A 26,474-nucleotide genomic window follows, 5' to 3' on the forward strand; every position below is an offset into this window, starting at 1 on the left:
GCAATCGTTTCTAATGGAACAAAAAAGAATAAAAATCCTACAACAATGCCTAGCATTAAGCAAAATTCTGTTGGTAAAAAAAGAAGGTTTGGGGATTGATGAATCACAAAATGAATTGTGTTTGACTTATTTCAAACTATGATAATGTTTGTATCTGTTATTGCGGACCACACGCCTAGACTTTTGCGTCTGAGTCTGCACGTCACGAATATGTGACATTTTATTATGACTCGAAGAGAAAGTTGAGAATGTTAGTTTTCCCTTGAGACCCTGTTGAAGAGTGTGCTGTTTGCATACATCAGTGTGTTCAAACCCAAGCTATGTGTAAAACAACAATAAATTAAGTGAGCAATCAAACCTGTTATTAGTAGTGAAACAGAACTCCGTGCAGCATCCACTTTGACTCTCAGTCAAGCAGACGTAGAGGAGAAGTGGAAGATCCCGGTTAATTGTGGATGATGGTGGTGTATAGGAGGCTCTAGTTGGGACCGATTTCGAGCTGAGGCTGCTTCCAGAGCGTCTCAAACGCACCGAGGAGAGACGGGAAGGGGAGAGAGGAGGTGATGCAGGTGACCCAGCACCGCAAACCTCTATGTTGCTCGAATCTGATGAGGCGGAACTCAAGGAGTAACCTGCTGGAGGAGAAGGGTGTGCCGGTACCTCGGTGCCGGTACTGAAGAGGGCTTCAGGCACCTCCGGTGTTGTGGTGTAATGACGTGGACCACCCTTGAAACCGAGGATATTTGCGCTGGGTCGTTTCTGTCGTTTCGTAATTCCACTGAAACCGCCACAATTGTTGATAGTCAGCGCTTGGGAACGAGGAACTGAACCCATAATGGGATTTAGGGTCGCTTCACTGGGGTTGCCTATAGTTACGTACACCTTGTCACGCGGACAATAGTCTTGTACCAAGTAGCGGTCGTTCCTGAAAAGGAAAAAAATTCCTTTTTTACTTTGTTTACGATATCCTACAATAGTCTTCTTTAGTAGAATCTCGAGATAGGAGAAAAATTTTTCTGAGTGCACTTTGGAGGGAGAAAAAAAAAACTTGTCGAGGGCTATTTTGATGATGTCATTTTCATAACTCCCGTTCTTTTCAGCATGCTGAGGAATGCAGCTTGGCAAAAGGGTGTTTCCCCCCTACTCTCCAGGCAAATTTTGTTCTGTTCAACATTCGCTGGGAAGATGCATCAGTAGTTACTTCTCATGGATCAAATTTTGACGAGGGAGGGATTTGTTAAACTTCACACGAAAAGGAGAAAGCTTCCTCCAAGAAAGCAGCGTAAATCCAGCATCTATGAATGCAGGACCAAAAGGCACCCTTTTTGTTCCTCATTTCACTATTTTAGTTATTGCTGGGCAAACAAAAGCACCTCTTAGCAAACCGCAAAAAGGACGTCCAACCTAGGGAAAACTTCAAAAAATGTGATTTTGAAGTTTGCGTGGTTAAAACATTCACTAGCGGCGCATTTTGCATGCAGCGTCCCAATTTTCTTGCATGCGACATATTTTTCTATGGCCCCTGGTCGCACCAATTTGTGTCGCCAAGGCGTCTACTTAAAAGCGAAACATCAAAATAAATTCAGAGTGTTAATAGTTTTGTTTACAATTGCACTTTGTTGACTTCGGAGGCTGGTGATGTGGGCAGCTGCGTAGCTCACGCGTTGGTGTCGCACGAAAGCCAACAAATACGCCGAGGTGTTGTGGTCAGTGCGCAAACTGGTTGGATGCTTTTATTTACAACCAAAAATTAATACAATTGAATTTTCACCAAAAAAGCTAAAAATATTCCATTTTGCAGAAATTGCAGTGCCGATTGCAATCCCGCCCGGCGGTATGACCTCCGGGCCGTGTCATAGTAGCCGCACAGTTCCTCCGAAAGACTCAGAGCGCTACTAAAATCTCATTCTACTTAGAATGGTGACGGAGTACCGTCGAAAAGAGATCCCGGAGTTCACTTTCCCATTTCCTCAGTGCGTGGGCTGAAGTCACAAAGTGGGTTCAAGGCTAAAACTTCCCAAGTCAAAAAGCAGCTGAATTGGGCAAGTATTTCTGTATTGCTTTGATTGTCTGTTTTGGCCTCTAGACCATGTCAGTAGCCCCCTTTTGCAGCCCTTCTTCACGTCAGCAATACTTGCTCCCCCTTGATACTACTTTTTGTGCGTCTCCAGGGCAGTCTCGGGGCGCTGCGTTGGTGGCAGCGGAAAGCGAACTCGACCCTAAAGTACAATTACCTTGATTTACATTGCTGCTAAGCCTTAACGTGACGAAAGAAAAAGAAGGACACATGCGGCAAATGAGGGAATTTGTGACGACTCCCAACAGAAGGATTATAAATGACGTCTGCCTTTGGCAACTACCCCAGTCCCGTGTTCTGCAGGAATGCTATTAACGACTGAAAAGACAACAGGTGTAAATCGGCCGAAAAAGTTCATTACGGAGCTGTCGACAGGATTTAAATAAAGATGTCGATTAAGTGAACACGCTATACCTCCTCCACCTCTCTAGCAGCTGGACAGAACCCAAGTAGGTAATGGCTGGGCAGCCCTGAGGTGGCAAGGGGAATAGACGCGACACCCTGTCCCCAACGGAACTGTGTTCAACCCTGTCCTTCGTTACATGACTTTTCTTTAGGTCAGCGTTCTTACGACTAGCGGTAAACATACGTGATGGCCAACACGGTTCCCATGGAGGACGAAACGCTACACCCAGTTGAATTCCCACCAGGGCTCAGTGTCTTCTCAGCTGCACGCAGATTCGATGGCGGCACCGACTATATCGTGATGGTTGACCAAGGTGGGTGCCGGGAAGGATGGTTAAGGGGGGAAGGGCAATACAGTATGGGATTGTTTGTTTAGTTCTGTACTTCCGAGCCATGCAATTTGCCCCTAAGCCTTTCTCTGCGTCGACAATGCATTTACTGTCCTAGCATTAGGTTTTCTTTCATAGTCAGAGAAGTCTCAAGGCGCTACAATATCATCGGTGAATGCGTTTTTCGTTTCTATAATTAGCCTATCAGACATCAAGTAAATTAAACTGTTTCACTGGTGCTAGAGAAACATATTAAACCCTTGAAATTAACAAGTAGTTTTTCACAGATTATTTAATCAAAGTCCAAAGAGCATTTCTCACCTGACTTTTTAAACGGTTTTAAGGTCTTTATTTGTTTTACTCGCTCGGAGTAATTAGTCTAGTATTTACGCAATGCTGTAGGCAGTTTAAAACTAGCCAGCCGTGGACCTCAAAGGGATCACCTCTTCACTGCCACCGATTATTTACACATTAGATGGTCTTTAAATCCTCCCTAATTATCAAAATAAGGTTATTTATGGACACGTTTAACTAGTATTATGCTCCCCAAAATAAAACACTTAGCCAAATTGCGAGGTGAGCAGTAAACTTCAAACGGGTCTAATTGAAGTGGAGCTAATAGCCTCCTGGACACCCGAGCCTCAAACGAGACGCGTCGGGCACCCATCGACTCAACACAGGCACCCTTGCATGCCCCAAGCCTCAAAGATTGACGGTTGTCCTTTTTAAGTAAAATTTCCGTGCAGATCCGGTAGTGCATAAATTCTACTTCCCTTGCAACATCTTTTAACCACCAGAAATGGCGTCCAACTAAAAGTACACGGTAGGGGGGAGGTGCAATACCAGGTATACCTGTTTTTCATTCTGTGGGAGGTACCCTGACTGCTTAAATGGGACAAGTAAAATTTTATGTGGTAGTTTAATGCTTCCGGCTGTTACCGCAGTCACCAGTGCAGGTATGTGACTTGTCATCAATTGGTGGGCATATTGTGACGTGGGTATTTGGATCTGGCCTTAGTACAACTCCAAAAACGCCTTTTTGTGTCATCAGGAAAGGTCTTTTTAGGGTCAAATCACACAAATGCGGTTTACTCACTTTTTTAACTTAGTGACCATGAGGAGATCGTGAAAGAGAATGAGATAAAATGTCTCGGGTTTCTTTCGTCCCAACTTCTTGAGCAAAACTGCTGCTTTCCCGTCCGAACTGGCCGATTTCAGCTCGCCCTCTTTTACTAGACGCTTGTCACTGATAGCGATTCTCTACAACATGGAAAGGTGGAAGAAGTGTGGATGGCAAAATTTAATTGAAAGACGTTTCCCTTCTTTCGCTTTAAATAAACCAAACATTGTAAGTCAACAGGACGCCAGATGGTTTATGGAAAACGATCCGCCTCTGGCATAAATGCCAGTAAGGTGTGGAAACATGGGGGGTGGATTGACTGACTGGAAATACGCTTCCCTAAAATACCTGTTGTTGCGAATAAAACTTTAGCTCCTTAAAACGTTTTTTCTACACCTAGGATCTTAATGAAAATATATTAAGGAAGTTGTAATTCTTGTTTGCTTTTTTTCAAAAAGCTAATTAGGTTACTTGATTAATTCTCTTCCCTGTGAGACTATCGTGTTTAATTAACCTGAAAGATCCGCGATGAAACCGTGCTTAGAAAATGAAGCGCAAAAATAAGCATCTCAGCTAATTATTCATTTAGCCATTGTTTCTGGTATTTAAAGCCACCTCTCTAAGTGGAGTAAAAATCGCATTTTTAAGTAGATAGGGGTAATTGGCGATCACTTCCAGTTCCCCTGAATGAAACGTGGAATTTTACGTAGCTCTAACAACCTCAGGTAGAATGCAAGCACAAGCAATCGGCACCTCCCCACCTTGACATTTTCCGGAAACTCCAGGGCCGAGGAGAGCGCCAGCAGTCGTGCCTTTTCGTCCATGAGTTGCTTTTCCGACTCGCTTTCCGACAGAAGCTGTAGATTTGTAGTTGTTTTTTTCAAAAAACAAAAAAGAAACACATGAAAGAATGGTAGATAAACACACGATCGTTTGACCAATGTTGGGGGCTTTTTGTTTCACCCCACCCCCACGGTTGTGTACATGTTATTCGTATTAAAGCCTTGCAAACACTTCCCCATGTACGGCTGAAGTGGTACCCATTTTGAAACGGATGTTTTTGAGCCCGTTCTATTTCGACACAAAAATGAGAGGAGGCTGCGAGAGGATTTTCTGGACACCGGAAGGTGCCGGTGTTTATTGAATCTCTTAAAACCGGTTGTTTTTTGCCATGAAAAAGCGGGAATCAGCTTTGTCCGATAAAAGGCAGAGACTTACATTTGAATAAGTCATTGGTGAGCCTAAACATTGCAGGATTTATAACTATAAGTAAATTTAGAAGTCTTCTTGCTGTGTTAAGAAAGAAAAGTCATGAAGGAAACAGTCTTCCCGCCTGTCTCAACTTTGGTCGCAAGGCATTCGACTTCTGCCGTGTGGTGAGTGACGATGCAAAATAGGCAACGCAGGAAGTGTCAAGGCGAAAGCTCAAAGCATGACGGAGGCTACGTTGAGTCAACTGAAAACTACCTGACGTGATGTCATACTATTTCTTCTGTGAAAAAAAGGGAATTTAAGAAGCCAAAGAATAAAACCCCATTTTGTTAATTCGTAAGCGAAATCAGTTGCCTTGTTGTGTGCTGGCTCCACCTCCACGCAAGAATAGGAAAGGAGGTAACAGGACCCGAATAAGACCGCCAGACATTTAATGCCACCTTGCCAATCGTCCGATTAGTGTCCATTATATGCCCCCAAGACAACAACAGCACCGCCAACAGACTGTTACATGCTTTGTTACTTTTAAATCGACCTGATAAATAACAAAAAATAAAACAAAATAAAAGTTCGCCTTTTATAGTTGTGGCAGAAACTAAAATCAGTAAAATTTGAAAGAGTTTTGCAAGAAGGACTTGTCAATTTGGAACCAGAAATACCCGGAGGATATGGACTGCTTAGGAGTAACTTAAAAAACGTAGAAGTCACAAAAAATGCCACAAAATTCTCAACAAATATTCACTAATAAGAGATGTGCATAATTATAATCTGGGAAAAGATGTCGAAAGCAGATGACCTATGATAACTTAAAAGTGGAGCACTTCCACCCAATAGTACAGCGAATTCGTCTCCGAAAAGATTAGAATCGTGCGGTTCTCTAAGACTGTGCCTTGGCAGAAGGCAGTATTTGATCCCACAGGCAAAGGGGATGATTCGAAGCTCACCCGTTTGAGTTCTCTCAAAGCAATACTAGAATTCTCCAACTGCTGTGGCGTAATTTTCATTCTGCGAGAGCCCTCACATTCGCCTGGCGTCATTGTCTCCGTTGAACCAGTCACTACGTCCTCCTCGGAGTCACTGATCACTGCCATTTGCAGTTTTTGAATCACCTCCACGAGCAACTTTAGCCGCGTTAACCTTTGCATCGGGAGAGCTAAGAAGGAGTCCAGTCGATTCTTTCCAACCTCTGGATGAGCGTGCATTCTGGCAATGGCCTTCTGAAAGTCTTCACGACGACTGTGAGAAGTGGAAAAAGCGATGACAGTAGCGCTATCATTTCAAGCTGTCGCGTTTTTTGCGGTTAGTTATTAAATTTAATTACCCAACTGGCTGGATTTTTACTGTGAAAAGTGGTAAGGGTTAAACTAACTCTGCATTGTTTACCAAAAACAAGGTCGAGTCTTTGTTTAAAACGAGTCAATCCTACAAATCGCAGTGCTGAAACTGGGAGCTCATGTGCCACTTTGTTTTCAAAGAGGAACGACTTTTTTTCCCAGAATGAAACAAGGACCTTTTTTTCAACACAAATAATAGAAAAACCTCAAATGAATCATCTTTTATTTGAAATTAGGTTATTTTTTCGTTTCATTCCAAATGCCTTCCTTGTGAGCTGATTAGAAGAAGTATTTTTTTTATCAAAACAAAGTTTCAGTTTGGTTTCGACGTCCATAAAATAAAAAAGACGGCTTTTATTTCTCTTTATAGGGTGTTAGCGGAATCTTTCATCAAAAATTTGTCTCAACTTTATGAAAAAGGCATGAAGTGTTTGATGTAACTCGATGCAATGTTCTCTTATTGTTGGCATGGCTACTAGCAGTGTTGCGACCCCCAGCATTTCCACTCTATCACCTTAACCGCATGTGGAGTGCAGGCGCATTTGCTTTACAAACCGAGGTTACCTCGGCTGCGTAAGCCAGCTTCTTGTCATATCCGTCGTCGTACAGCCTTTGAAGGTAGTGCGGCAGCAAAACAGGCCACCCAGAAGTAGCTTAGGCTATGATTAACCATTTCTCTCGATGTATTATTTGAATAGGGGGACGGGGAAATTGTTTTGAAAGAGGTCCACTCTCGTTGAACCGTAGCGAAGATAAGGCCATGCACATTGCATTATCTGCTGCCCATAATGTACTTCCGGTCAGGCTTAATTGCTTTCCCCTTTTAATAACGCCTGTAGAAATGTTTCCAATCCTTCTGCAATCCCCATCCCTTAAGTATAGCCCCCTAATGGTCAAACTAGAAGTTTCAAAATAAAAATGACTTTTCCAATCTAAATAAAGCAGATGCTACTTTCTATACATATCCCTAGTCCTGGAAAAAGACATGAAGGTACAAATAAAGAGACCTTTCAGCAAAGGTGGTTCAAGCAGCTTTTTACACAGGGGAAATACAAATCATCCGGGACGTTAAACTCCCGATAAGCGTACTTGGACATAAAAAACAAGCGGACTTTAAGTTACGGAAAAAGAGCAAACACTTCTTTCTTGGTTAAAGGGCTTACTTAAGTCGTCGATAGGCAGCAACTTGGTAGGTTTGGTTGCGTAGGTACGTAAGATAAGGTTCAAATTGTACACTTCCTGCATGCTTGACTATGAGATCGGAGACTTCACTTAGCAGGGGCTTTTGTGAGGACCATCTGGCTTCCAAGTCTTTGAGAAATCTAATTTTCGATTACAACAAAATGCAACACTTTATTTGGCTTTAAAAGCAAAATGAATTAATTGCCTACACTACACACCCATTTGATTGCTTGATTAAATTTTCATTCATTTATAACATAAAAGCTGATTTTTTTTCGCAGGCAAAGAGGCCCACTGAAAACATTCCACGCAAAGCAAATAAAAATCTAATCGTTATGATGACAAGATTCCCTGTTTGCTTCTCCCCTGCCTCCTGTAATAGTCGATCGGTTAAAGTGTTGATTTGTTGCCTCCAGTGCGACATAACTTAGTTGTGACACCTTCAAAATAAAATTTAATATTTAACGATGACAAATTCCCCAAGGGTGCTTCGGTGAAAGCATCAACTTTGAATTTTTTATGGCTTTGGCGTACATTGCTGATTGCGGATAATTTGCCTCTTTTTTGATTTGGCTCCCTCTGGTTTTAGATTTCCCTACAGACGTTTGATGCAGCTGTTGCTATTGAGTAACTTGAGGTTAACTGAAATTTTAAAAAAGAATTTCAAAAATACTTCTTTTAATCCGTCTTCATAAAAATTCCTCTGAAATGGAGTACGTAGGGCCTACTGGCATGGTGAACGATAATAAGGCGAGATCTGGCCCACCAAGCTATCCTAACTCCATGTGATATATTACTGATAAATTCCAAATATTCATTAGTAGTATACTGCAAATATACGACTCTTCAAAGTAGAATACCGATTTGAGAATACGTAATGAGGAAGTTTCAACTCCTGGTTGCCTAACCTTGACTCTGAGGTTATGCGCCTTATTCAAAAAGTACAAAACTTCCCGATCTTAACAAAAAAATATTTAAAAGTGCTAGCAGCTCGAGAGTTTTAAAAATTTACAAGCTGCACGTGTGAGGTCTGGAAGGTCACCGAGAGCTGCGAAGTAAGTTAGCGTCGTTTTATATCTCACGAAACATCACATTCAATTAAACGCAGCGTCGAAGATCACTGCTAAATTTTAATCCAAATAAATGATGCGGTGGGTCACTGTTGAAATTAAGGAGAGCTTCGATTTTATTCAAAATGGGAGTTTAGGGACAACTTGATTTCTCCCAAGTTTGTATCGAGTAGGCTGGCTCAGATTGAGTAAACAAAGTCTCCAAATATTTAAATGTTCAAGTATCTCCTGCGTGTAGCAAAAGCAAAGAAAAACCTCCTCATTACTTATACGAATAAACCAGTCGATGGGGAAACAATTTTGTGCATAGAAACCTCCCCTAGCTTGGTGGAAAATCCCGCTATCTAGGTGAAAGCAGTAATAAAATCGGTTTCAGGTGACGCTTCCCATATAAGGCCTCTCTTTTGATTTGGAAAAAAAAATTGCCGAATTGTTAAAAATTATGCCCATATCTAAAGGCAATGAACGAAGGTTTAAACTTAGACAACTTGTCATTTATTAGATCGCTTTGATGTTAAAATGCTACCCAATGAACCAGAAGCGGGATGCATACTCTGTTACTTTTCTTCTCATCGAAGTTTCTTGTAAAAATATAAGAAAAGTTGTTGGAAATGCATAAAACTTAACAATTAACCTTCCTGTCAAGAGTTCAGAAGAAAGTCGAACACAAAAAATCCGAGTTTTCTTTATTCTACCATCATGACACAATCACTAAAAACAATGGACTAACCAATTCAACACGTCTTCAAATACCAGAAAATGTGCAGTGGTTCTCCTCAAAAGGACATTTCTTGCCTTATCTTATTGTTTTAAACGGTACGGTGCAACTATTCACCATAAACGGCCAAAAAGCAAATGCCACACGTATGTGGCGTTGATGGAAAACATTTGAGAGACCTACTTTCTAAGTGTCGAAAATTCATCCCCATAACTGACCTCTCGCTAGCCATACAAATGAGCAGAACATTTGAGAAAAGGTGATGTTTCTCCGTCGGACTGAGAACCGACTTCATGACGGGAACGGCTGTAGCCTCCATGGACGTCGAAACCGACCCTGCTCTGCTGTATCCACCCAAGCCGGAGGATGGACAAGATGTTCTTCCCTCATTACCCTGAGCGGGAGTATTATCATTATCGTTTTCTGCACCACTGCTAGGAACCTCCATACTGGTCGGCGCTGATCGAGAACAGTCGAATTCGGGTGCACTATAGAAGTGTTCTATCAGGACTTGAAGGCTTCGGTAGTAGGAGGCCTCCGATGTTATCACTTCAAACATGGCCTGAAGATGGGCGAAAAGAAGTAGTATTGGCAGAGAATTCAAGCACTGAATAGAGGCGCAAACCTCTCCCCAGATTTATCCATGCATGCACAGGCGTTACTTCTTTCCACGAATTTACTCACAACCGCAGGGTTGAATAATTTATAACTCCATTTCACTTATTCAGTCAAGTAATTTTCGAAGCGAAGGGGAAAAATTTACCAACCTTAAGCGGTCAAGGAACAAACAACGGCCTGAATGGGATGTAGACTTAATGGTTTGATTTGCGATCCCCAAGACAACACGAAGAACAAGTTCATTATGGAAAAAAGGCGGGCTATCACCTCATTCTCTTTTTGCCTCTATCAATAGGGCACTACTAATTCATTTCTCTTATAGAGGTGTCCTTAGGCTCGTGCAAAATCACGTCTTTGCAAGGTGAACTTTCAAGTCACCTTGTAGTATCTAATTAATTTTTTCCATGCTAATAATTAGTTCACAGTTTTCGCAATTCTTTTGACATTTTCCGCCCATCTTCCACCCTCCGAAAGATGGAAGAGGTGTTTAGTCAAATCAAAGTGTTGAATGTGTAAGTCTAGAGCATCTGTATGGGGAAAAAACTATTCGTCTTCCATGTGGGATAGGTTATTTGGAAGGCGCTTCACTCACCTCCTGAAGTTGGATTTCATGCCGTGTTAGCGACGCGACGAGATTTCCAGACAGTACCTAGAGAGTTGACAGGGAAGAAATAAACAGAGGCATGGAGCTTTGATGTAGTATTGCAATGAATGAATAGTTAATGGGGACTTATAAGCCTCCAGTCGGGGCTTGTCACCTCTCTCTCTCCCGCTTTCCCAACTACTGACAGCGAAGCTAAGTAAGCATTCGTTATTTACTCTGTGTAGAGAGTAAATAGTGAATGTCTAGCGGCATCCGAAGGAGTTAGGGTGGAGGCGAAGGCTGGTGCTACCCCACTTCTGCCGTAACGCCTGTTTGGAAGTTATTTGCAAAGGAACGGGAATTGATTCTGCCATCTGACGCAGGCATAACATGAAGTAGGTCGGGAAAATTCGACATTAGTCAAGGTCTAACAGAGAGTCGGAAGTAAGTTCACGTTCTGAAAGGCTTTTTTGCCAAAAAGGCACTAAATTTGACGATTTGGAAAGACGAATTTGCTATTAACTAGAAGGCAGTATCTAAAGAGGGCATAAAGCTACAATTTCATAGCAGAGGAGAAAGTGATTGTTCCAACAGAAAAGCACTGGTAACTTCTGGCCCTTGTCGTTATGGTACAGTCTCTATGGTATGCCGGAGTGATGAACCGCACAAATATGGATGTACAACAGGCGTTGTGACCCTCTTCTAATCGCCATCTTGAGAAACAAACCTCCTCCCCTCTCGGGTTCCCACTGACACCTTAAATAAGTAAAGGTTAACTTGTCAAGAGCTAATTTTAGTAATGTCCTGTGTGGGTGGTAAGGAAATACCTGGTCTACATTCACATTAAATGAAGAAATTTTGTATCTTGTGAGTGAAAGTGGGTGTCAACAGCTTCAGAGACTAAAACAATATATTTTTCCACACTTCTATGCTACAAAAGCGCACTGTTTTGGGACTGTTTACTGGCTGACACCGGTTGGTGATAAAGCATGGTTTTTGTACTCCAACATTTTCGTCGATGGGAGCAAACACAGCCTCGGTTTCTCGTATCCAGCACACCCATTACCCACCTCACACTCGTAAAGCACCACCTCACCCCCGGCGGCCAGGCGTTGAGTGTGTGTGGTGGAATGCGAACATCTTTTTTGCCAGGAAGTGTACCCTTACAACTGGATCTTGGCACAACCCAAAGGTGTATAAGAAAAACTTTTTTTCTTAAAAAAAGTTACGACTAGTAGAGCATTCAGAAGAAGCACGTATTTTTTATTTTTATGGGACAACGCAAAGCACAACCTCGTGAAGAGACCCTTATACCTCATTTTGATTGGGAGGGGGGGCGGAATACTACCTTGTCCTCATCCTCCCCATTCCCCTAATGTTTCTCTAAGTGGCCACTGTCCTGTCCTGACACTAGGAAAGTATGGAAATAAAAGTGGAATGCAAATATGTTTTCGTGCGTGTGGTCATTTAATGGAAAAACCTGTTTTGGTATCTTTTATTAACAAATTTTTGTCAACCAAAATTATTATGAACAAGCACTTTCTTCGTACGTAGACAAATACTTGATGGCATCTTCTGTCGTGTGTTATTTTAGTGTCAAACAAAATTGTGAAGTTTAATTAACAATTTTCTTGGAATATTAAATACAAAAAATGAAAAAAAAGATAGTAACTTTTCCTTTTCACATCATAATGCTGACTATTTAGGGTTATTTTTTCCAAAAATTAAACACTGGGTTCATGTGTCAGGCTTGTGCCGTTGCTGCTGCGGTTACCGCCAATGTCAAATGCACGGAGAACTTTCAAGTGACAACTTCGTAATATGTATCTTTAATTAAGCCACAGAAGTTTTTTTAAGTCTGATGGTTATTTTTATGTATGTGAGGGCGCAAAGTGAACACGCATTGTAAAGTGAATTGCGCCCGGGTAAAGTAGAGCCTTGAATGCGTTTTCTTTTAGCGTGCTCCTTCATTTCCTTGCATGTCACAAATATGTGACAGGATTTCCTGCCCACTTCGTCATAATTACAGTAGGCAATATAATGTTCCAAAGAGAGGTGAGTTGAGTTTTTAAAAAGGAAATTGGATACATGGTAGTCTTTAAGGGGGAAATGGATGCCCTCTCTGGCAATTAGGCAGGAGATGGATTGATCAGTTCTATAACACAAGTGGAGATGTTATCTGTTCTCCTCTAAGACAATTTGTCGTAAGAGATCGGCTTCAGACCCATTTTGACTTTAGAATATGGGGTTTTACTATAGCAAGGACATCGACGGGTCCACAAAGGGTAAGTCTCATTCCTTTAAAATGATTCAAGTCGTTTCTTTTCATTCAAAGGAGGCCTGTGGCCTTCTTTCAGTTGTTGCTTACATCAACCCATTCGATGTCAGACTTCACCTTTTCTGGCGTCATAACATGTATGGCATGCCTAAGTGACGCACGATGCGTGTGTGTGGGTGTGTTTTTATCGCATCTTAACGAGAGCGGTGACATTTTGCCGTCCCTACCTCGGGCATCTCGGACCAGGCAATCCGACAGGGTCCTGTTTTCGTGGCTAGTTGGTTGAGAATTTGGTGTTTGTAGCCAACTGTCTCCGTCTCGGTCTCTCCCACTGCTGCCGCGGCGGCGTCCAACGCGCCAGCGCCCTCGCTGATTGATGGAACTGAGGCCTTGCGACTGGTTTCCTGCAACAATACAAACATGTATGAAGGTCATAAAAACAGCACCTGTCTCAGTGATGTCATCCTTTTACACCTTCTTTGAACTCGATACAAGTGCAGACGTCTTCAAGACAGGGTCATGTGAATTCGGAGGGTACATTTGAATTTTTAGAAATGATATTAACTGCCCCGACTTTGGGGGGCGAGAAAAACATTTACTTTTCTATACGAAGGAATTTTTGGTGGATGGAACTATTTGGGATTTTAATTTACAAAAGAAGTGGTTCATCAGTCGCCCGTGCACAATTCCCTCCTACCAGCAGCCACTTGGGTATTCCCGATTGTATCTCAAGGCATGCCTCGGAGAGGTGCGCAACACTTCTTTTCAAAGTGCCTTCCATTTTCCACCTTGACAGACACATTTTTGTCGGCATTGCATAGAAGCGGTGACCGATGTATGGTGAAATTACCTCGTCTATGGCATTAGATTGTAGCTCCGGTCAAACTTTAAGTGCCGGTCGTAAAACATAGCATGCTTTTTAATCATTTAATGTTTCAAAAGGTCGAAATAGAACCGGCCCATGCTAGTAGAGCACATACGTAGTGGTATGAAGATTACCGACTCCGCCATTTATATTCACCAGGTAAGTCGGCATAATTCGGAGTGAAGGACTCAAACTTCCCAAACTTATGCTAATTTATTCAAAGAAAGCTAACAAGAAATCGAGCTGCTTGAGCATACAACTGTTTTTGTGAAGAAAACAACTCAGTCCTAATGCGTGTTTTTTTACCGATCAAACCGTTGTTTATCTATTAAAATAATTTATTTCCAATTCTACGCTTTCATAGTAGCAGACCTCTTTGAAAAAACATATTAATGGAAAATGGCTTCAGTTACCAAGTAACCCAATTATTTCCCAACAAACTGCTTAAGATACTACTTAGTTGAGTTGGTGATACAGTAGATGGATCAGGGGCAGTTTTTCCGGAGGGAGGGAGAGGGGAGAAGTAAAGCGCTCCTCGAATCCGTTTTCGGTGTGCACCAAAATTTTAAATCTATTCCGTACTTAGGCCATAATTTGCCACCTGAATTCGCACCCAACATGCAGCCCACCAATGTAGGTTGTGAACTTCCTCTAGGTCTTAATGACACCGCGACGAACACATTTCGGGACCTTGACCTCAGGCAAAATGTTTAACCACCAACGCCACTAATACCCTTTTAGGCGACCCCAAGCCAACAGCTGGTAAATTTCAATCGGAGCACCTTTTTCCTTCCCCAAAAAAGATGCCAATTTTTGGAGCACTATGACGTTACATCGCCCCTAAATGTCATCTAATCCATCGTATTCAGAAGCGGATAAATAAGGTCTTAGTTTACTTGTGAAAAAAAAAATCATACAGGCAGTGTGATAGACGCGTAATTAGCCAGGAGACATTTTGACAGCAGATTAAACTGCAAACAAAGCGACAATGAATCACCGCGATGTCAATTACCTCTGGTCTGGATGATAAACATCTATATGTTAAAACACTGCCTTTTTTAAACAGCTTCTATACAAATGGAACTAATAAAGACGTATTATGTCGTGCAACAGTGTCAACAAAACCGAACTGCGATCGGAGGAGGTGTGCCTAAACAGTCGAGACTGCTATCTGTTGGCATCGGGCAAGGCCTTTGAGCCAGCGGCTCTGCCGCGCCGTCAAATCTCTCCAGCTACTTTGCCTTGACATTGATGGAACGACAATATGCGAGGTTTTGCCTACATTTGATGCCTGGGCATAAGGAAAGTAATTCTGCTGAGACTGATGGAAAGCCTCTTTTTTGCAGAAAAGCATAAATACGTAATACCAATGTCTTCAATGGTGCCTTAGAGTTACCTATAATTATTGCTTAATCATTTTTTATAGTTTATTTCTCACAAAAAAGAGCAGCTAATATTAACTCATCCTTGCATTACGAAATAAAAAGAGCAACTGCAACCCTCTGAATAATTTATGACAATAAAATTCTCTATCACAGGAAATACTACCCAACTCCTGCTGCACTCTTAAAAAGTGGATCTAAAAAAATTAGTGCTTACTCAGAATTCTTGCAAAATAGTTCACTTTTCGGCTACGGTGACAACTTACCCCACTTGTTCCGCCTTCCAAGACTTTGGATTCCTTCTGATCCTTCTCGGAGGCCTCCTCAATTACCACACCGGGGACTGAAACAATGGCAAAAGCGGGATTTTGAGAGAACGTGTAAAGTCATCGAGTCAACTGAAATGGTCCAAGCTTAAAGAACATAAACCCTTATTTTAAGCAGACCACAGAAACTGGCAAATTTTTATGGAAGAAGGCAGGAGTTTTAACTTTCCCAGCTCGCAATGTCTCTGCCCATCTTGAGCACATTCTGAAGTTGGTGGCAGGGATCCAGAATGGCAGCCGCATGACCCAATTAAAGTGCTCCCAGCAAAGTTGTCATTTAAGAAAGGAATACATTCGAAACACTTCCACCGCAATATTTTTCCCCTCCGCTTGAGCATGTTCTTTTCGAGGTACGGACAGCATCCGTCCTACATTCAGCTGCACGCTCAACAAAAGCAAACTGGAACATTTTTTCTTCCAAAAGTGCGGAATTAAGACACAGATTTCATTTACCCAACCACATTTAAAGAAAAGACTTTCTTAAATTGTACCATAGCTATGTTAGTCCGAGGGTATATACAGAAGCAGTTTGATTGATTAAAAAACGGTCTGTCATTTTGACAGCAAAGCGCTTTAATTACATTGCCAACTTGGATGGCCACAGACTGACATAATGAGATTCCCTAGACAACAATGCGACCCTCCAATGCCATTGAGGTCGGTACTTAAAACAACAGTAATGGGCACCGACTCACTCTCAATCGCAGGTCTCTGGGACATTGTGAGATCACCAAAAAAATTGTTGAGGTCATTTGAAAGGAGGGTGGTTTTTGTTGCCTCTTCAAACATCTTTGTAAGGGAGGCCACATCAATCTTATCAAGAGATCCATTGAAAAAGATAGAGACTGGTGATTCCGAGGGGTCATTGGCCTTAGCCTGAAAGTGATTTCAATTTTTTTGTTAAAATAAGAAACAGAATTTTAGATTAGCCAAAGTGGCAACCAAAAGTCTGCACTTTGGGGAATTTTAATGTCAAGGGGCGAAATTAGTGACCTTTTTTCAACAAATTTTAACATTAAGGTCAGACTTTTGAGTCTCGCTTCTAGAATACAAAATTCCTTCCCTGTAGTGAAAGCAGTCAAGCAGTTTTCTTCTTCTAGTGGACAAAATTGACTGAAAGACTTTCCATTACATCAAATTAAATTCAGTTAGCCTGTTTTTTTTATTTCTGGGTTAAAAGATGGTCCCCAATGGAATGCAGTACATTCCCCAGTGGTCGCTAATTACTGGGTTCAGACCAAAAGAAAAACTGAGCTCGAAAATTGAGGCAATTTTAAAGGCATACTGATAAGCCAAAATGTGGCAGAGGAAGAAGGGACGATTAACCAGATCCAACACTCCGTTGTTTACTGGAAAAGTAGAGGCAAGTGCTGCGCCCCGTAAACCCCTCCTTTCCGAGGCTAAGTTCCACCCACTGCTAGACTGAAAATATACCAGTCCAATCGGACAAATAGCTGCTTTAATCTGAACTCATTTTAATGCATTTGCATGAGACCTCGGGCGGGACACGTTAGCCCCACGCCCGTCCCAGCAGGCTATGACAGATGAACTTTTATGCAATGTTGTTTTTTTCTCGGCTGAAGGCATTCGTTTCCCAATAAAGTGGGAAAAAAAGATTTATTTTTTAGCCATCTGTCAAATGCTGAAGTAGGGACCTTCCTCCCTGCATTCGTAAATGCTGACTTCTCATTCCATCAAATGGGGCACACTTGAAGGTGGCGAAATGTTTTAAAAAAGCAACGTCTTTTTGCTTCGCTTAACATTCACCACACCAGAGGGTGATCTGTAGCACCGTCTGCTTCACCCCGTCTCTACTTCAATAATGAAGTATTGTTCGAATTAATTAAAAGGCTTATACACAACTGCCTTGGATACTTTAGCCCCTGTCTTGAAATCAAAGACACTAAGGTCAGATCTGGCAAGGTAGCACTTCGGAATACCAAGAATAAATCGGCTTTGCCTTGACGCAAAACCGTACTACCTTACTTAAACAGATCTATTCATCTTCAGCTGAAAAAAGGTGAGGAGGAAGAAGCAAGCTATGGTATTAATGCATCATAGCGCTCCTGACACATGGAATACTGTGTGGGTGGGGTTATTTCATCGCCTTGCAAATATGGTCATTGAAAAGAGCATAGTCACTTTAACCCGAGTCACAAAATCGCGTTATGCTTTCAGGGTGGTGGATAGATCACTGCAATCGCGAGGTGTGAAGTACTCTTGTGAATGTTTTAATTAACTCGTGACACAGATTTTAAGCATTTTTGTGTCACTTTTGATAGGAAACTTAATTTAAATTCTTTTGAAAATCTGAGCTCAGTAGATGACAGGTTATACAAACACAAATGGTACCACCTTTGTAGTTGGCGTGACAGTGAGCAAGACTTGTCACCCATTTGTGGGTAAAATAGGTACTAAAGATGTAGAGGAGGAAATTATTTATTTTCCGCTATATTAGTAAGTTTGCACAGTGCAAAGTCACCAAATGAGTCATAAACGTCTTGTTTATCACCCACAGGCCAGGAAACAATAAATAGGCGACCTACGTGCTGACCGATCATGCCGTAGCCCTGGTAAAGAGGCAATCCGTCAAATAGGGAGGGAAATCCGGTGCCTCTCAACGTTGTAGTTGTCGTTTTTGTGGTCTGACCATTCTCCGAGGTGTAATGGTCGACGACTGTTGTGGAGCCGTCGGAGGGAGGGGTTTTGGTGATATTAAGTCGAGTCGCAAATTGACGTTCACACTCCTACAAACAATAATTATGGTGTTTTGTGAAGGCCATCTAGTCTGGACGGAGAATTTTAGAGTGATTCTGAGGAATGACCTTTCAAAACATTTACAAGAGAGAACAGTAATTCATCTTTGTCATTATTCGCACTCATTAAAAAGGGATTTCTTTTCCTTGAGTTGAATTGTATAGAAGCAGTAGGTTAGAAATAGGAAAGCAGATTCTGGTAGTGCTTCATGGAAGCAAAATAAAGCTATAGAATCCAGCATAAAACTAAAAAAGCGCTTAATCTAAAAAATTCTTTCAATTAATAGAGAAATAAGATAATTAATTTACAAGGGAAAGTGACTAAGGCAAAAATAAAGAGGCTAGGATTAGTTAAGATGTTCTAGAATGGAATCTGAAGGTATGCACATTTAATCTGCCAATTTATGACACCCAAATAGCTGTCGAGTAAGAATATTTTGGCAGAGCCAAGTATGGGAACGGTTAACTTCCATTTATGAACAGCCTTTGGGATGTATTTGGCCGAGATTACGATTCTGGCCTCATGAAGAGGGTGTGTCTTTCTAGTTGCCCCTGTTTGGAAAGGCTTCAAAAATACCATCTGCTCTAGGTGATCTGTAAATAACTTAAATAACCTAACTCTTTTTCCAAGTCTATAGACGACTACGCAATGAAGGTCAAGTGTACATACCCAGGGGGAGGAAAAAGTATCACTAGTCTCTTGACAGATGAGCCACGTCAAAACGTATCAAACCTATCTGTCAGCCATGCATAAGTCTCAATGTGAACACCAAAATGACGGTTAAGGACTGAAATTAATCATACTATTTTAAAAAGGACTCAATTATAAATTATTTTACACTTTTCTGGGTTCAGCTATTATCCAGCTAAAGTTTTTGAGTTTCACCACAAAACTCTTCCAAATGGGAAAAACTGATTGCACAGTTGCAAGTGCCGCGTGTTTTTTTCTTCCTATGGCTTGAGCACAAACGTGGACAAATGCGGCAATTTCGATGTTTCCAGGCCGCATAGGCCCATAATCTCGGCCACGTTTCTACTACTTTGGCCACCTCCTGCAAGCAAACTTCAGCTCACCCTTGTAAATTTGAATCCATTGAAGGGAGGACAGTGAATAATCTCTTAGAAAGTCTTTTGTGGTTTAATTTGCTTCCAAACCGGGTATTAAGGGGAGCGTTAAATAAAGTTCGCCTGGCGAATAAGCATGCAGGATGGCACTATGCCGTTTTTATAGCTTTGAGGACTGACAGTGTCGTTAATTTCGTTTATGCCTTGTTCAGGTGCACTGCAGACACATCACCCAACTAACTTGTCACATGCAACAAGTTGGCACAGGTAAGCTTTTGCACGTATCGTTGTCACGTTTGAGTCAGTGACTGGGTGAATACCCTCAGTCCCACTGTTGGTCACACCAACACCCAAAAACCAGCCTCAAATCCTCTAACAGACTGATAAGACTGAAAGATTCACTCACTCGCAGGGCGGTCATCGCGGCGGAGTCGTCGTTAGATAGGCTAAAAGTTGAGAGAATTCTTTTGGTTTTGGTAACAAAAGCCGAAGTAGGAATGAAGAAATAAGGCGCTCTCGACAGAAAACTTGAAGCTTTCATTTCAAAGTTGTTAGTAGTCAGGATGGGCTTAACGCGTCAGGCAACTTACTCGGAGCTGCCTTCGACAAACGAACCCCCGTCCACAGGATTACCTCGAGCAAACTTTTCAATTGAGTCGCCTTGAAATGGAACTCTTCCACAATTTTTAAGATGATCTAAAATGTGTTTTTTTATTTAAAAGTTAGGAGGCAAAAAAAAAACGCAAAAAATGTTCAATTTATGCATGCACAATTCAAGGGAGACAAATGTCAAATGACGTACGTGGCGCGCTAAAATAAACAAAATAAAGGGTTTTAAATAAAGTGTAGGAAGAAAGTGCTTTTCTCCTTTACTTATCAACTACTTCATGCATCCAGGTAGGGATTTAAAGATTTTAAAATGTGAGGCTGTAAGACATTTGATAGACTGACATGTGTGTTTGTAGAGAAGGAACTCATGTTAACTTACCTCTTACTGTCGACCTTCGTGTGTCGAGAGGCGAATACTGCAGAGACTGAGGTTGTAACACGCTTTCGAACTGTTTTGGTGGTGGTTTTCGCTTGAGAAGCCCCTTCCGCTAATTCCTCATCACCTGATTTGCCGCCGGTATGAACCTGGAGACAAATTAGGCGATTAACGTCTCTGGAGACAAACTTGTAAATGAACTACTGCCACAGCTGACCTCCTCAAAGTGAATGCAAGTTGAATGAGATTTTAACGGGAATATGGTAATGAATTTTCATCTGACCAATGATGTACGAACTTTATTAATTTATTATTTCAACCTCGCGGCTCTACAATGACATGACCCTATCATTCAAATAAGCTGATTAGCTGACTGTGTGAATTTGCGCTCTAAAAGACCATGCTATAATCCGTACTAAACATTTAGATCTGTGGATTTTCTTCATACTCTCTAAAAATCTTCTTTTTTGTTGACTCTTAATCATTTTAAACGTTTAAATTACTTCTGAAAGGCTAAGAGCGAGATGGTGTGACCTTTTCAAGAGCGGCAACTGGCGGATTTTATCGATGCCGTATAGCTAGCTTTATTTAATGGTGACAGTGTAAACTTTAAATAGGCTTTATAAAGTTTTTGCTAACCACTCTGCCTCTAGGTGATGCTCCAATTTCATTGGAGTCTACATATTACAATGAAATAGGTGACAACTTTCTTCGTCTGAATAGAATCATCATACTTTTTTTCCTACATTTTGACCAGCAAGTCTTTGTGTAATGTTAGAGCAATGCAAATTCTAGATAACAATGTTGGATTCAATGATAACGGTGGTAGGAATTCGTGGTATCTATCCCTTCATCAGCCGACGGTCTTCAGCTTCCTTAACGTAAATCGTGGGCAAAGTAAGTTGCTGAATATTTGAGACGAAAGTATGACGGAGGTAGCAGGGAAACTTTCAACCAGTCGCCCCTCCAACAAAACGTCTGCCATGACCCGAGTCTTCACAGGGGTCGTAAAAAAGCCAAAGAAGGGTGGAAGAATACATATTAATAACTCGCATAGCCCGAAGGCCATGCCGCCCTGCAAGAACGGAAGCGCCCACGCAGTTCAAGCCACGGTGAAACGAAACACCAAATCACTACACCTCTGCGATGGTTTCAAATATCAAACTGGAGAAAGTTTTATTTTCGTGTATTTTTTAAAAGATTTAGATAGAAATTGCTTGGAGTTTTATGCCTATCAAAACGTCACTCTTCAAGATTACTAAATGAGGAAAAGAACGTCACGACTGAAGTGTTCCCACAATACTTATCCTTTCAGAACAGTGAGAAAACCTAGTTTTTTCTCAGCCATTCCCCATATTGAATCGGTTTGACAAGTTTGACCATTTGCCTCATGGGTTTGTACCTTATCGCATTGTAGCCCAGAAGCAAATTCGTCGTTTTGTTTAAGATTTTCCTACTTTTAAAAACACCTATTTGCAGAAATATATCCACTCTGAAATTAAAGTTAACATCAATGCCCTTTCCAAATACTGATGTAGCTGTACTAGCGAAACAACGAAGTGCTTTCTTTCCGCCGTTTTAGTAAATCACGAAAAATTTTAGGGCTAAAAAAGTTTTTGCTTTGCGCTAAATACACTAAATAGAGTTGTTGTTCTTCTACAAACTGAGTTATTAGATTAATAAAGGGTTTGTGTGGATTGGATGCCATCTTCGACCGTAAAATCACTTTTAACAAACCCATTATTACTACAATGAATAAAAATGAAGTTAATTCTTTGAAAAACCCAAAACCTTACCTCAACAACTTCTGATGTCTGCGTTTGAGGTTTCATAAAGGTGACTTGGGTTATATTTCGCGGTTGGGTGGGATTTCCCTCATTCCCGGAGACATGAGTCAAGCGAACGATCCCTGAGCCTGCGGTGGGTTGCTGAACGCCCTCTCCCGCCACTATTGGAAGGGCTGGAGTTTCAGCAAGCACCGTTGCGCCTTCAGGAAGTACAATACTCCCTTCAGGGACGCCTGTAGTCGTGGTGATGTTGCCTGGAGCGACTACACAGACCCTTCGAACAGTGGTAGTGGTTCGTAGGGTCGTGGTGGTCGTAGTTTTGAGCTTCTTCACTCGACCGTTGGAATCCGTGATTGTGGAGGTGGTGGTAGTGGTGTTCACAATCTCTGTTGGTGGCGACTGCGAGATTATGCAGGAGGAGAGAACGCCTTCCGCTAGAGAAATAATCGATAACAAAACCTTAGTTGTGATCGACTTATTGATCCTATTCGAGTTGAGTCATCAAGCTGGTGTGAGCGCAAGTCATGAATTGCGGGTGGCACAATCTAGCACTCCACTCGCTGGACGTGCCTTACAAGTTTTCTAAAGCGGAAAATTCTGGTATTTTTAGGGTAGTTTTAATTCATTTGCAATCGTTATTTTTCTTCTTGTCACGGAGAAGTTATACACATTTATAACATGAAGAAATTGTATTGAATTTGTTTCTCTAGCATCTATGATCTCTTCAGCTCATGTCATTTCTGTTTACAGCCCACCAGGTCGGTTGTGGTGGCGTTTACCTCACATCCGTGCATGTTTTGATGCCTTTGGAGGGGAGAGAGACTTTGGGAGTTAATTACAAATCGGTAGATGCATAATGACATTTTTCGGAATGCTCATTTGATCCGTGATAAAGAATTAGGGCTTTGTGTATTATTTTTAACTTTATTTACTTTCAAGTACTTCGGTAGTTTAGGTGTAAACACGTAAGAAAAGATTATTTTGATCTGATCGCATAACCTACAAGAAGGTCCTGATCTAATCCTCCTACCATTTGAGCTGGAATGCATCCATACCTATGTTTCTAGTAGTATTTTAAGTATACAATCACTTTATCTTTTTTTGAGATTACATTACCATAAAATGATGAAACGTTACTTATTTTTTCCTCTCTGGACTCAATCGTATGTTTGATAATTACTGTTGAAAAGATAATAGGTTTCCTAGAATTCATGTCAACCACTTTTCATTATAAATTTGTTTTTTATTTACTTGATTAATAAATTGCATACTAATGAATACAGGACATGTCGAAAAAGATCCTCTCAGCCTATTGTCTCTTGCAGCTTCCCAATTTGTAGTCATAAAATGTCTTGTACCATACGACAAAGTCCTCCCCATGGCCTGGCAGCAACCACTTAGGTGGGCATATCATTTCTAGCACAGAAGAGGGCTGTGTCGCTTAGGTGGCTACAACAGCCTATCAGGGCAACTTGGATACTTTTTTGAGGCTTTATTTAGGCAAGAAAGTTAGCTAGCTGGCTAGATGCCACATAAGTGGATGGTTCATTTGTAACCTCTCAATCTTCTCGGTGCAAATACATAATTATGCAGAGCAATTATCAGACAACAGTGTGGGTAACAACGATTATGCAGTGACTACAGCGGAAATAGTTGTATGTGTTACTCAAGTGATTGCCTTTGGTGTAGGTTTATGTCTCTTAGTAAAATGAGGACCCAGTAAACATGTACGCAGTGGCGTATATTGCATAAAAGCTAAGTTGACGACTCTCTTGCTCTAAGTGAAAGCTACATCATTTGATTTGATTTATCGTAAAGTCTGTAAGTTGATCATGTCTTTTGAAGACAAAGTGAAAGAAGTTGTGATGTTACCGATAATCTCTATCCGATTTTAAATGGGCTGGCATAGCGGCTGCACACCCAGGCGTGAGGAGAACACCTTGGATTTTGCTTTAAGTCTTAATTCCTGATAATATGAGGCATTGAGGAGGGGCAAAGTGGGAAGAATGCACTTACAGTTCAGCTGATCAATGCAACACGTCTGTTCCGTGGACCAAGGCTAAAAATACTGCACAAAGCCTGTTGGAAAAATTCTGTTTTGCTACGTCTACTTCCTCTGTAGCAAACATGAAGAGGGCTAATAGGCCGAGCGGACCATGCCAAAATGAGAGATAGACAGTCAAGAGGTAGGGGTGAAAGGGGCACGCAGCCATATGCTTAGGTGGATGGGTGCGATTTTTGATTCTGATTCTAATTACCAATCAAAATGGGAAATTAAACATGTTCTGGTCCTCCCCTAAGCGTAGGGGTTTTAAAATGACCGATCAAGGTAAGCTAATTCATGCTGAATAGGTTCGAGGGAAGTTTCAGGTCCTCCCAAAGAAGACATTGGACGTTCTGCTAAGGCCTTATTCCTCCACTAATAGGCTATTGAATCCATGCTTAGTTGTTCAGGTTGTCTCCTAATCATGTTTTGATTTAAACGCCGTAGACTGCTGGGCTTTGAATGCCTTTTCTACACTATCCAGGACTTGCTAATGGTTGGTTACCTAGAGAGTTATGGCCTACGCGAATAGAAGAGGACTCGACAACGTATGTGGTCTTCTTGGGAACCGTAACAGAAGATGACAGTTTTATTGACCTCTTTTCTGCTATTTTCGGCAATAAGTAGTGCTTTAGTTAGCATAATCATTGATTCATTCCTCTGTCGTGTTTATAAAAGGTTTATTTCATTTTTTTAGAAATAAATTCTACCATTTGAAGCACTTACTCCCAGGAGTGTCTGTCGGCGGATCGTAAAGCTGAAGGATCTTGCATTCTTCGGGTTGTGATGAAGTTTCCGCACTTTCTACTGGTGAAGTCATTTTAACATCAGTTTCTGAAACAAAATAAGTAGCATAAGAGAAAAGGTTATTCAAATTCCTCATTTTTTGGTATGCTTTAACGTTGAAAATATGATCCAAAATTCAGCTTTTATTTCCACACCTCCTTCCCAGCCAAATAATCTTGGTATTTTGCAGTTTGGTGTGTTTGGGAGAAAAGGGAGACACGTAAACAGCTTTATCGTTGCCACACTTAACCCGCGGTTTTTTAGCCCACCTTATCCGGATATGCTCATTTAAATTCATTTAATTGCTTTGCGCCGTCTTTGATCCCTTGCTTTACTATTTAAAACACAAAAAGTGGGCATAGGATGCACCAAATTGAATGCCTCTCGTGAGGTTAAGGGTTCTTTCAATGACAGTAAACATGTTTTCCCTTTTTAACTGTCTCGGATTTTGTGATCCTCTAAAATCGGTTAAAGGCAGACCAGAGGAATGATGACACGTGATACCGATTTATGAGGCATTTATCGAAGAGGCCAATCTTACATCCTTTTTGTTGTTGTTTTGAGGAAAGCATTGGATTTTACCACCGCCATCTAGGTAGCACGAGATTCGGGCAAAAAGCGTATTCTCCTTTTAGCAAATAATTTGTAAGGAAGGATGCGTTTTCGAGTAAAGTTAACTAAATTTCTTTTGTAAGAAAGGCTGTTTGTCAAGGAGGCCTTTTTTTGACCGCCTTGAAGTTGACCTACTTAAATGATTAAGGGCTGTGTGAGGGCTTTCATTTTGAGTGAAAGATTTGGCAATTACTGGCGTGAGCGATCTCCAAGGTGTTTGGAAGCAATTTATTTTTTATTCTTTTAATGACTTTCGGGAAATATGGAATATTTCTTTTTGCTGATGGAGCAGATTGGCCAGACTTACCTTTGCCCAAGGGTTTATTTTTATCCTATGCGATTTTATCGCTGTTTTCCCACAAAAAATGTCTTTTTCTCCCTTTGATGTCCATGGTTTGGCAGTGATAAGCATGTAGTTGTCGTCTTCTAGGATGATTTTACAAAAACTTTAAATACCATCCTTCATCAAACACGCCTTACTGACCGATCTACCACATTTCTAAGTCACGAATTTCTTAGATTTCATCAGTCATGAGCTGTGGAAGGACACTACTTCACTTCTTCCACGTGGCTATGGCAACACTGCAGGTGAGCTGCCACCAGCTTGTCACTACTCACAGCCATCACAAATGAAGCCTTTTCTACCAAAATATTTCCAAGATTGCATTTTGGAGAGTGGGAAATGATTGATGAAAGGAAGAAGGCAAGGTGTAATTCCCTAAAGGGACAAAATCTCTTCGAGTGACTTGTTTTTGCTCTTTCGGATACCGCGGCACAGAAACTATAACCTTATTGCCTCCTTTTTACGCAATGAGACGTTATTTGGACAACAAGTTCTGTATCCCCTTTGGAGTCATTTTAGAGATTGCATTCCCAAGTCTCCTTTATCCCCAGCACGTCTTTTCTTTGTGTGGCAGAAAAGCATTCAGCCACGATGAAG

The 26,474-nt window shown here is 41.3% G+C and overlaps 1 protein-coding gene across 1 annotated transcript; it reads right to left on the bottom strand. All coding sequences in view use genetic code 11, as the record gives it.

Moving 5' to 3' along the window:
- Positions 1-251: 251 nt before the first annotated feature.
- On the bottom strand, positions 252-24,956 carry EGR_05475 (Rho guanine nucleotide exchange factor; the record flags this gene model as incomplete). The annotated part of the gene is made up of 16 exons (XM_024494724.1): positions 252-318; positions 359-925; positions 2,667-2,773; positions 3,925-4,071; positions 4,693-4,788; positions 6,088-6,379; positions 9,666-10,009; positions 10,658-10,714; positions 13,154-13,330; positions 15,440-15,516; positions 16,195-16,375; positions 18,046-18,246; positions 19,727-19,766; positions 20,309-20,454; positions 22,102-22,526; positions 24,863-24,956. 16 exons carry the CDS (start codon positions 24,954-24,956, stop codon positions 252-254), a joined length of 3,018 nt encoding a protein of 1,005 aa, XP_024350909.1.
- Positions 24,957-26,474: the final 1,518 nt, after the last annotated feature.

The sequence above is a fragment of the Echinococcus granulosus genome (assembly GCF_000524195.1).
Source record: "Echinococcus granulosus chromosome Unknown EG_S00040, whole genome shotgun sequence".
Taxonomy (NCBI): domain Eukaryota; kingdom Metazoa; phylum Platyhelminthes; class Cestoda; order Cyclophyllidea; family Taeniidae; genus Echinococcus; species Echinococcus granulosus.